At 43.7% G+C, this 11,597-nt stretch overlaps 1 protein-coding gene across 6 annotated transcripts in view; it reads left to right on the top strand.

Moving 5' to 3' along the window:
• Positions 1–4: 4 nt before the first annotated feature.
• ESRRG (estrogen related receptor gamma) overlaps positions 5–11,597 on the top strand; it is a 374,779-nt gene continuing 363,186 nt past the window's right edge. For 3 of the 6 annotated variants that reach the window (XM_048296143.1, XM_048296142.1, XM_048296144.1), the window contains exon 1: positions 5–159. Coding sequence is in view for 3 of the 6 variants with exons in the window: in XM_048296139.1 (XP_048152096.1) it covers positions 9,524–9,621 (98 nt within the window). In the remaining 3 variants the exon portion in view is untranslated. Of the gene's footprint in view, positions 160–9,457; positions 9,622–11,597 lie in introns of those variants that run through there. The other 3 variants (XM_048296139.1, XM_048296140.1, XM_048296141.1) reach the window with 3 other exon arrangements.

The raw sequence follows: 11,597 nt of genomic DNA, 5'->3' as shown, positions 1-11,597 counted from the left end.
CGGAGGTCGCGGGAGCCCAGTTAAAGGAGGCGTGTGTAAAGATTTTGCAATGTCCCTGCATGGTGTTGTAGACTTTCCTAGCAAAGAAACCGGCTTCGGCTTCTTTAAAATCCCCGACGACTCACCTGATTAACCTGCCTGCGGTTCTGAGCTGACCAGGTAAAGCGAGCCCCCGCACCCCGCACCCCCCCGCACCCCCGCCAGCTGACATTGCATGGGGGGCATGTTTGTGCTTGGAGATGAGCCGCTGCCAGGAGCGCTCTACACCCCCACCCCCCCCGCCCCATTCCACCTTCAGCCCTTGCCAATTGCACTTGCTCAGAGTCATCCCCCCCCAAAAAATCCAGCTTTGGAAAAAGCCGCACGACAGCACCGGCCACCCGGGGTTCAGTGGCTCTCGCCTCTCGGACAATCATTTAGAATTACTGGCCCGGGTGTGTGTGGGGGGGGTGGGAGGAAGAAGGGAAGGAGAATGATTTTTTGGCTGCTGACAGATGCTACCCCGCAGGTTTTGTGTGTGTGTCCCCCTCCCGCCCAGGGTCAGGAGTGCTGGGAAAGTGACGAGGCTTTAGCCAGCAAGAGTTTAGGGCCGGGGTCCCGGGGTGGCTCCGGCGGCTGCGAGCGGAGCAGGGGGACCGGAGTCTCCCAGCCGGTGCCGGGGCGCGCGTGTCTGTGGCGGCGACTGCCCGGGCCGCCCTGCCCCCCCCCGCCGTGCCCGCTCGGGAGCCCCGAAGTGTCCCGGCTGCGGCGCGGGGCGAGGCCGGCGGGGGGGCCCGTCCTCGTCCCCGTCCCTCCCCCGCCGCTCGCTCCTTCCTGGAACACTTGTGCGGGCGGCCGGCGGGAGCGGAGCAGGCCCGGGGGGAGCCCTGCCCGCCGGGCGGGGGTCAGGGCGCTCCGCTGGCGGCCCCGGGCGGCGGGAGCGGCGGCGTGGCCGCCCCACGCGGGACGCGCTCCGCGCCGCCCGTGCCGGGGTATCGGGACCCGCGGGCGGACGCGCGCACACAAAGGCAGCGGGGCCGCGCGCTCCCGGGATCAGGAGGGGCACAGGAAAGTGTGCGAAGTCCACGCACTGCTCGCTCCTCCTGGCACTTGGCCCTCCCATCGCCGGCTGTGGGGAGGAGGGGGTTTGGGGAAGCGGCTGCCTGTGGGGTCTGAGTGTGACCTGGCGGTGAGGAATTTTTTTTTTTTCTTTTTAATTAAAAAAAAAAAAAAATTTATTTTTTATTTTCCCCTGGTCGTTAATGCGATGAAGGCATGACTGGTCTGGAGGTACATTTTGAAGTGCTGCAGGGGATGCACTCCGTGTACTGGTTCTAGTTAATATGTTTTTCGTGATCCCAGAGAAGAGAAGACTGCATTTAAGAGATGACTAAATAATGGGGGAGGGAAGTAAAAATGAGTATAATATAAAGGAGACGAAAATGAAGGTGAATGGTAGTGTGGGAAGGCAGGCACTGAGCAGCTTGGGTTTCTCTCCTGTAATTCTTCCCCTCCTCTATAGTGTACCCCCATCCCACTCCACCCCCGCCCCCTGGAATCCTGTCTTTTCATACTATTAAGGAGATTCTAATAGTAAACATAACACAACAGAAAAACAGATGACCCCCCCCCCCACCTCTGCTTGAACCTATCACTGTCTGTGACTGGGAGGGAAATCTAAGTGCCCTTTGTATAAACCCACCAAAGTTCTAGGCATTTATTAGCTACCCTGTTTAAAATACAACGTATAAAACTTGCTTGATACATTTCACTGTTACTTCCCTGTTTTATTTCAGAGGACAAAATGTTCTGGTGTGGCATGCCTACCCTCACTTTCAGAATGAGAGTAGTTTACAATATAACCTACATTAGATTATACATGGTGTGTGCGTTGCATTTCCACTGAAAATAGCCAAAGACTTAGAATGATGAAGCGACTCATGTGGTTATGATCTTCCTTGTCTTGGGAGCATCAAGGTAGCTGTGGTTCATTGTGCTGGGGAGGGGGACTCTGTGGTCTGGGGTGTTTCATGTCTCTACAGGAATCTGGCAGGTCTCCTTTCAGAGGACTTTAAAAATGTGCCAGGGGCAGGAGAAGGTAAACACGACATTCAGCATGCTCATTATCAAAATAAGGAAAACAAATCGATTGTATTAACTGTCTGTGCAGCATCACAGTTATTCCACAGTATTTTGTCAGAAATTAAAAGGTTACCACTAAAGTACTATATCCATATCTCCAGCCTGGCACCACTTATTACTGCAATGGTATTTCAATATTAAGTGATCTTAGAGATATTTCGTCTTTCATTTTGAATCCTGAATTTGAATCAGCATTAGGATGTCAGGGCTGTGAGATAAGGTATAACAAACTAAGTAGACAGCTGAAGGGCTCCTGGTGAAGGTGTTGCTGAGAAGGATATCTTGGGCCGTTCGCAGTAACCTTGTTTACAGGGACGTTTCAATTGCAACCTGAATTTCAGCGAGAGGCTGCCTGGACTAATGCCTGCTTGTCTGAAACCCATCACAAGTGTCTTTCGCACTCTAAACCTTCTCTCTGCCTTGCTTGCATACTCGTATAAACTTTTCTGGAAGGTTAGGATGATTTTCTGATATGAAAATTAAGATGTTTTCCTAAGAGGAACACTGCTCTTTGAACTCGTGTACATTAGCAACAAAGTATTCATGAGGTTTGATTTTTTTTTGCTTCTCTGATGTGTCAGGATCAGTAGTTGCACCAGTCTTTTTAACTTCACGTATATGGCTTTGATTTATTATATTTTAGCTTCGGCAGTTTTGAGCGTATTTTGCAGCACGTGAAGTCGGTTCAAGTCAGAATGTGGAAAAGAGGCATATAGTAACAAGGAACAGTTTTGTAGTGATCTGCTAATTTTTTGTTTTCTTTTCCTAAAGCTGTTCCAGGAAAATCACGTGAATTTAGCAAGTGGGTGCTAAACACCAGCAGCAGCACTGATGAAGAAAAATGCTGTTGAAATACTTTGGAATAATAAATAGGATATGTAATGGTCAACCACAAGATAAACATTTTACACGGTGTTTTTACGGCTCTAAATTGGCTGCATTGTAAACCAAGCTCACTACTCTATTAAGTCATCAGAGTTTTCAATTATTTAAGATTTTTAGTCAGGCCATCTAATACAGTCTTCATCATCCCCCATCAGAGAATTATGCATAAGGTTGTAATTCCTTGTTGTTGCTATGTGAAGGCTTTGTTGTAGATGGGGGTTTAATTTTGACTTATCATGACAAATATTGCAAAGCATGCACCCAGGAAAAAAATGATATGGAAATAGCCCCAGTCCTACGAAATGGGGATAGTTACGGCACTGAAATGTACCTAATACAATTTGAGATCCACTCACTAAGAAACCTTGACAGTATCTGCCTTGCAGGTACTGTGCATTTGGAAATACTATATCTCCATTTAAATGCAGATCTTCAGTTTTCTCCAGGGGGCAGTTGGCGAATCTTTCGATTGAACCACCGGTACTAGAAAAACTAACTGAGGATTTACCCATGAACAAGAGACCCTTTCAAGTCTGCCTTTTTGAAATAATGATTATAAAATTTCCTAATATTGCAATTTTATATTGATTTTGAATGCCTTTTCAGAAGTCACAGGAAAGGAATAGTGCCTTTTACTCAAGGTAGGCCAATGTCTGCACGCTTGTTTAGCAATCCTAACAGAGAGAACTGCTACAAATAACTTCTTTGTTTTTACATGGGTATTGTGTTTGCATGTGAGTTTTGTCAAATGGACAGAGCAGTCTTGCTTTGATTTTGACCTAGATTCCTCCTGATTATTCCAATACAGCTAGTACATGCTTATTTCCCACTGTGAAAATAGGAGAACAACTGTTGATGCTATCTAGCTGGGGCTGCATGGGCAGTAGGCACGCATGTCCAGTCCTCTCCCCTCCTCCTCCTTGGCTTCCTTAATAAAATAGCACTGGGGGCTAAAGAGGGAGCAAGCCAGTATTTCCCTTCCTGTGGATTTTCATTCTTTGAGGGTTTGATTCAGAGAAAATGGGGTGGGGGGGAAGAGTAGAATGAGTGAATTTATTCCATCTCCCTATTTGGCATGTGAATTTTGCACACACACAGACATGAACAGGGCCATGAAACAAGTCACATACCCACCTTATTCCATATTTGCTGGAAACTCAGTATCAGTAGGTGCCAGTCTTCCTTAGAGGGGCTTGTCCCATCCAGTCCAGTTTCCTGTATTGTTTGTCAGCTGTTTAGTTTGCAGTGTAACCCAAGGATTGAATGAAATGCCCAGGACACAGGGAAGTTCCCTGCCCAGGAACGGGAGCTCCCTGTTTGGGGTGGAGACAGCACAAACTACCTGAAAGCAGGGCAGACTGATCTTTTCTGTGCTGGGGGGCAGGGGTCCATGCACTCACTCTATGTGTTCCTGGCCGCTCCTGTCTTCCCATCGTGGGCAAGGGTGCTGCCTGGGGATGCTGCCCTTGTCCCTGTGCCAGAGCCATGAGACTGTGGAAATACCATCCATATTATGCTTACCTGTTAATGGCATATAACCCACTGGCCTCAGTGCCCCAGAGAAAACGTGCACTTTGGCCTCTGCGTGGAGTTCAGGCAGATCTGCAAAGTCCAATCTTACATGCACCAGCGTTAATGGCAGAGCTCCCATTCAGCGTAATTGATATTCCTATAAACATCTGCAGGTTTCTGTTGCTAGTGGAGGCTACAGCTGGGTGGACTTCTTAAAGGGATGTTTTGCATATTGAGGTTGAAAGGGAAGTCGAGCCTGATACATTAACTTATCATCTGTGTCATTCTCTTGACATCATTTGGATTACTACAAGCATATATGACAAGGAGATTAGGTGCAAGATCTTCACACACACATCCTTTTCTTAGCATGTTGATCACTGGAGATGTTACTTCTCTGAAAACCTTGTTCTAAGTCAAGTCCAGGCAAGCATAAACCTGTGCATGCATATACAAGTGGAGCAAGGCCTATCCTTTATAGTACGGTTTTTTTTTCCTTTAATATCTAGGCAAGATCTCTTATTATAACTCAACCATTAGGTGGAAGAAAATGGAACTTTTCTCAAACAGCTTTTCTGTTGGGGAATCTACTGGCAGTTGCTTTGAAGCATGTGTAATTGATTATCATACATTTATTTTAAAAAGGAGACATAACAAGGAATCTAACATGATGTTTTGGAATATATCTTCTCCCCACAATGTTCTTGAGGGAAATGTAAGGTTGCAGGCATCATTTCATGCCCTGTATGTTTTTGAACATAAATCAAAGAAATTGTTGGAGAGTTATAGATGTTCATAGCAACTGTAGCTATAATAAACACATGCAGTATATATTTTCCAAGCTATTTTGTATGGGTGAAAAGCTGAAGCTGGCGTTTTGTACGAACAATTCAACTTAATCACTGAAAATTTATTTCCTAGTTAGGGTGGTTTACCAGCATAGCATGAAGTTGTACACCTTCATTTAAGTTCATCTGGTTATGAAGGCTCAGTTAAAATTGGAAAAGAATTTAAATTGGCTCTAGATACCCTGAATGAATTATTCCCAACATCAGATTTATCGTGATGCCTCCATGGTGATATTTACATCTATATTATCACCTATATTGGTTTCAATGTGTGCTGGATATTTTAGAGACCAAATTAAAGATAAGAAAACCCAAACAATTTTAATTGTACCCATAGCACGAAATATGAGCATATTTAATACAATGGGACAGAGAATCTTGAATGATTGAGTAGTGCAGAGCTTCTAATGGGAACAGCAAGTAGCTTAGGCATACACAATTCCCAATGATTGTATTAGTTTTGGTTTGAAGTCTTGATAGATGAAAAGCAAAAAGCAACTTTTACGGACCAGTTTCAATGAGAGCCACTCATTCTGTGATGATGAAGAAGGTGTTTCATATTTTGATTAGGATCCATGTGCATTAAAAAGTTAAGAAGAAAATCCAGTAGTCACAGTTATTATGCATATGGATAGACTGAGGAAAGGACACATTCAGGATCTGTGCAGGAATCAGCCAGGTCTAGATGAACAGAGTTTCAGACTTAATATTTAAGCAAAGTCCTAAGTGTCTGAATAAAACAGGTGGGATATGTTTCTTGGAGTCTCTGTGTGCTATTGGATTCTGAGATTGATAATTAAAACTGATACTGCTTATTGAAAATTTTGAGACTAGCTGAAAGGTGGGACTTTTAAAAAAGTGTCACTGTGCATCTGCTGGACTTCTGGTTTACTGCAGTTACCTTCAATTGTTCCTCTTTAATTACAAGAGCCTGAAATCTCTTTTTAAATGAGAGAGTGTGTCACTTATTATTTGACTGCTGGAAACAAGGTTTTAAAATATAAAACAAATGTTTACGTAAAAACTGAGAATTTGCTCTGGTTTAGTTGTTTGTAGTATTAGCTATACGTGACTTCTTGATGATATGTTTGAATTTTAAGGCTGTCATGAATGAAACAAGCTTTCTAAATTGTTACAACTGGCAGATGTCAGGAAGACAGGGCATGGCCTATCTTGGACACTTGCACGGGTTTAGACTTCAGAAGAGCAGGCAGTGGGGTTGGCTTCCAAGGGCCACCCTTTCCACTGGGGATAGGAGGGATGAAGCCCTACAGCTTCTGACATCATGTAAGCTCGGGGTCAGCCTCCCCTTCATTTCTCTGCTAGCTCTTGCTCCCCATCCTCTCTGAACATGTTTTTGCGGTCCTGCCTTAATAGCCAGGCTACTTTACCCCACCTTCTGAAGGTTGGAAAACAGGCTTTGAATTGTTACTATTCTCCTTGCTGGATACAATGCTGTGAAAACAAAATTCAATGAGCAAATCAGAAAGGAGTGAAAAGGGAAGTCAGAGTCCTGCAGGTTGAGGTGTATCTGGGAAGACTGGGAGGAGAAAGATTTTGCAATTCCCATTTGTCCCATGTTCAGAACCTCTGTATACTTTTACAAAAGAAGGTAACTGAAAGAGCTGTGTCCCTGGATCTGTATTGAGCCAGCTGTGACAAGGGGGCATGGTTATATAACAGAGGTAAGGAGAAGTGGAGTCAAATTCAGAGTGGATGTCCTCCAGCCTTGACAAGTGCCAGTGGGTCTGTGCGGGGTAGGACTGCTGGATACAGTTGTGCTGCGTTCAGAACTCTCAGCTTTTCTGTGCTGACAGTTGGGTATTTAGAGGCTCTTGAGGAGAAAACTTCATTCACTGAAATTCCTGCTTCCACTGGGATTTTTTTTTTTAACTTGTCTTAAATTAGTGCACTGGGTTTCACCTGGCAAAAAGAACTTGTTTTACTCTGTGCTGAATTTCTAACAGAAAAAAACCCCTCTTCTGCCATACTACAGCCAAAAGGGACCAGGTGGGCAAGTGCTGTGAGTGAGTTATGTGCAGTCTGGGCAGCAGGCTGGGCACTGGAGCACAGAGAGCAGGCGGTTCAAGGTCACTCATGGCCCTTCATATGGCACATCTGGGAGCAGGATGCACAGCCATGAGCTTTAGTCCTTGACTTTTCTCCAGCATGCAATCCCTTTCTCACAGCTTGAGCAACAGAGGGACAGAAGCTGTGCTTTTGCAACATGCACTAAATGTGATGGTGTCAGTTTAGGTGATGTGTCAGAGGTGACACGGGCAGACAGTGAGCCCTGCCTTGTAGCCAGGATTTTGAGTCGCTGCCTTGCAGTGTCCCTTGAGGGAGAAGAGCAAGATTAAACCTGCTGATGCTACCACACACTTCCATTTCTCTGGTGTGACACAGTCCAGGAGTGAACAGGATCCTTCTCCCAAAGGAGAGAGGCAAATTTGGGTGGAAGCACATGTTGAATCAATGTGCTTACCCTGCTATAAATGGTGCCTACTTTTTACAAAAATTGTTTTTGATGTTTCATTGATCAGATTTTGCTTGTTCTTAATTTTTTGTATTTGAAGGGAGGTGAGGACATGAACTATGGGTGTCTCTGAAAATTGGGCCACAGGCCCTTACACTTGTTTGTGCTTGTGAATGAGTGTGTGCACATGTGTGCAACGTGTGTACACAGACTTGGATGTTGTGTGTGCACAGGATCTCAATTATTTTGCTATTTGAATCACAGAGCATGTTGTCTTGATGTACTGTCAGTTTTGGTTTCTGCCCTTTGGAATAAAGTTCAAAATATTAAAGAAATAACACGCAATATACTAGTAGCTAGAATAGTCATAGTGCCCGAGGGGAAAAAAGGGTGGTGATTAATCTGTTTCACAAAAGCCCAGGAAAAAACCCTCAACTCCTCCTAACCAAACCCTGCAATGGTGCACTTTTAAAAGGGATTCTTCTAAGTTTTGTTTCTGAGGTTTTCTGGCTATCCTGGAGAGAGAAGTAGGTCTTGTTTGGGAAGCAGCGTGCAAGCTCTACGGTCATGCTCTGACTGAGTGCCAGGGGAATGTGTGGTCCCAGTTGCTCTTTGGAGAATCACCCTGGGCTAAATGGTGAAACAACTACATCTGAATTAATTATTGATAATTCTTTAACATCAAATGTGAGGATGTGTTTGGAGTATTGCTTCCCAGTTAAGAGCTGAAATAGTGCTAGCAGATGTATTCTTTTCAAATGTTGCTTTTCTGGTCTTACTAGTTTGCTTGGACAGCAGTAAGAGCTGCAGAAGCTGGTGCAGGTTCTGCCCATCCCTGGTTTGGTTCTGGACGGCTGAGGCAGGAGCTAAGGGAGCACTAACAGATATTTGGAGTCACACTGAAACTTTGGTCAGAATACCAAATTTGGCAGAATTTGGGATTTTGTGCTCCATGTTTTTAGTCCAACGGGGACCAGGCTAGATCTGGCTGTAGATAAAATACTTAGTGAAAGAACTAGCCCCCTCCCACTTCCCAAATCTTTTGATTTGTACTCTGTATCAGAAAAAAAAAAGCTCTGAGCAGTGCGTGACTGATGCAGGGCAGGCTCAGGATTAATTTAGGATAAACAGGATGCCTGTTGCACTTAATATAGCAATTCTAAGACAGAAAATGCTTTTGAGTGCAACTAACAGCTTCTCATCTGCAAATGTCACAATCAAGACAAAGCAAAAGATATTGTGGTGAATTCTGCAGTTCACAGTCCTGACACAGTCAGAACCTCCTATTACAGTGAGGGAGACTTCTGCTCGTATCACAGCTGCCTGGGATGCAGGATTTCCTAGTGGCATTAATAAAAATAATACAGTAAATATACCATCTCAAAAGTCCTGCAGGACATGCGGCAAACGCTGGTGGTTTGAACTGGGTGAAGTTGTCAAAGGTTGCTTTGCTCTCCAGAGCCTGGCAGTAGCTCCACTGAAATGTGATGCCATTGGTTTTCAGCAAAGGTTTCTTTCTGCAGGGCTGCAAACAGAGATCAGCTGCTACTGTGTATACACAACTAGGGAGCAAATCAAGCAGCACATTTAAGCAGCCTTTTTAACCCTGAGACTTTCCAAGATTTCTTCTTCACGCAGGAAGTTTCCTTTATATTGTCAGCTGTAGCACTTTGCTCATGTAATGAGATCAGAGCTAGGATCACTGCTGCACAGTAGAAAGACTTCCTTAAGACATTTGTCCTTGAAACTGCACCAAACTCTTGGAAGAACCCAGAACCTGTAAGTATGTATGATATAGGCAACAATAGCACGGTGCAAAGCTGCAATCAACCATTATACAATATCCGATTAGCAGGGCAGGAGGGATTTCTTTTTTCGGATGTTATGTTACATTCATTTTCAATTTGTTCTAAGGAAACAAATCAATTCGGGCTTCTGATACAGTGACTTTGCAGTAGATGAGCTAGTAGTAATATGTTTGATTTAACTATTTGTTGCTGTCATGTAGCTTGTGGGACAAATGTTGTAGCCATCAAATTGTAAAGAACTTTTCTTATGTTTTTAGGCATTTTAAAAGGATTTGGGGGTCCATCTTGCAAATAAGTTTCTGCTTTGCTCTTTGCTTTTGGCAACCCCACCCTACGCCAAACTATAAATAACAAAGCAAACGGAATTAGTCCGTATTGTTCGTAGGTGGCAATAAAATATATTTGTTTACAGGCTTAAATTTAGTCGTTAACAATGTTGCTCTGTTCGGGGTGTTTTTTGTCTTAATTGGATTCTACTCAAGGCTGTCTATTTTGTGTTTTACTATCTTGTCTGTGTCTGTTTAAGTTACTTTGCCGGGACTGCAGTCTGGTTAAACCTGTATTTAAGCACTATTTGTATTCCGAGCACATTTCTGGTAAAATAAGTGTTTGAGATTTTTATTTTTTTTTAAAGCCTTGAACAGTATAGTTGTATTAGCAGTGAGCGCCAGAGGAGGCACAACATGGATGAATGTCAGACACAGACCTCATAACCCAAGTCTGCCCTGTACTAAGTCTGACCCAAACGTGTCCACTTTTGCAACTGCAACTAATAAAAGCCTTGAGCTCCCTTTCAATAAATTTTTCATACACAGTGATACTTCTGTTTATCAGATTAATTTCTCCCAGGTTAGCCTGATTGATAGCTGGATTGTGGTTTCTTAAGAGCTTTCTCCATGAAACCCCACTGAAGAGCTGCATTCCATTTAACCAGTGAATGTAAAAACTGGTAACCATGGATTCAGCCACCACTAACTGTCGAGAGCAATGACTTGTTGTAAACAATACAAATGAGCCAGGATAGCAGAAGCAACCAGACATGAAATGATTTTAATAGAAATTACGGTAAAGGTCATGTGATACTGTATTGGCTTGAATTCAGCGTTAAAGGGAAAGTATTTTGGTTTTTCAGGTTTGATTTAAATGCACATCTCCACTGGCTTCACATCCGTGTAAGACCTCCAGAAGGGCAAATGAAACAGTTCTTTGGGAAAGCCTGTGCTTAATTGCACATTGCGACTTAGGCCCTGATCCTGAAAGTGTAGGAATAGCTACAGTACGTGAATAATCAGTGGGATTATTCCATACTAAAAATTAAGTATGTTTGTAGCATTCAGACCTTTTATAAAATATATTTTCTAAGGAAATAATGACCTGTCACTAAAGGTAAATAATGGAAATGCAGGTTTTACTGGTGGTGTGTGGTTTAAATGGAGATTTTTGTTTGCTTGTTTCAATAACGTGCAAAGAAGTTACATTTATCCCTTTGTTTTTAAATGTTATGAGTTTAATTTCTCATCCACTGTGCCTCAAATCCTTTTCCTAATTTATAGCCTCTCTTTTGGAAAACTGGTAAACCATGGTGTCAGCTATTATAATATAGCATGATGATAGGCACATGCAGATCGCATGAGCAGTCGTGTGTCTTGTCTCAGGAATTTCCATCCCTACAAAATCTTTGCTGACTCCCAGCTGTCACATGGCTGTCACTCACAAATTCTAACCATAACCAAATCCTCCTTGCCCGGGCATGCGCTCACCAAACCTCTCTATGTACCCGTAGACACAGGCACCAGTGTCCATGCTTAAGCACTTTCTCTGCATAAATTGGTCTCTGCCCCAAGCCTGCTGCATTCCATTAATGTTTTTCCCTTAATTTTTTTCCTGGGTGCTACTTCCTTGATGTGCCTGTCCTTTGTAAGGAGGAACCTGGAATAGGAATAGTAG

This window comes from Corvus hawaiiensis, chromosome 3 (genome assembly GCF_020740725.1).
Source record: "Corvus hawaiiensis isolate bCorHaw1 chromosome 3, bCorHaw1.pri.cur, whole genome shotgun sequence".
NCBI classification, from domain to species: domain Eukaryota; kingdom Metazoa; phylum Chordata; class Aves; order Passeriformes; family Corvidae; genus Corvus; species Corvus hawaiiensis.
Note: the sequence above shows the minus strand (reverse complement) of the source record. Positions and strands in the feature narration are given on the sequence as shown.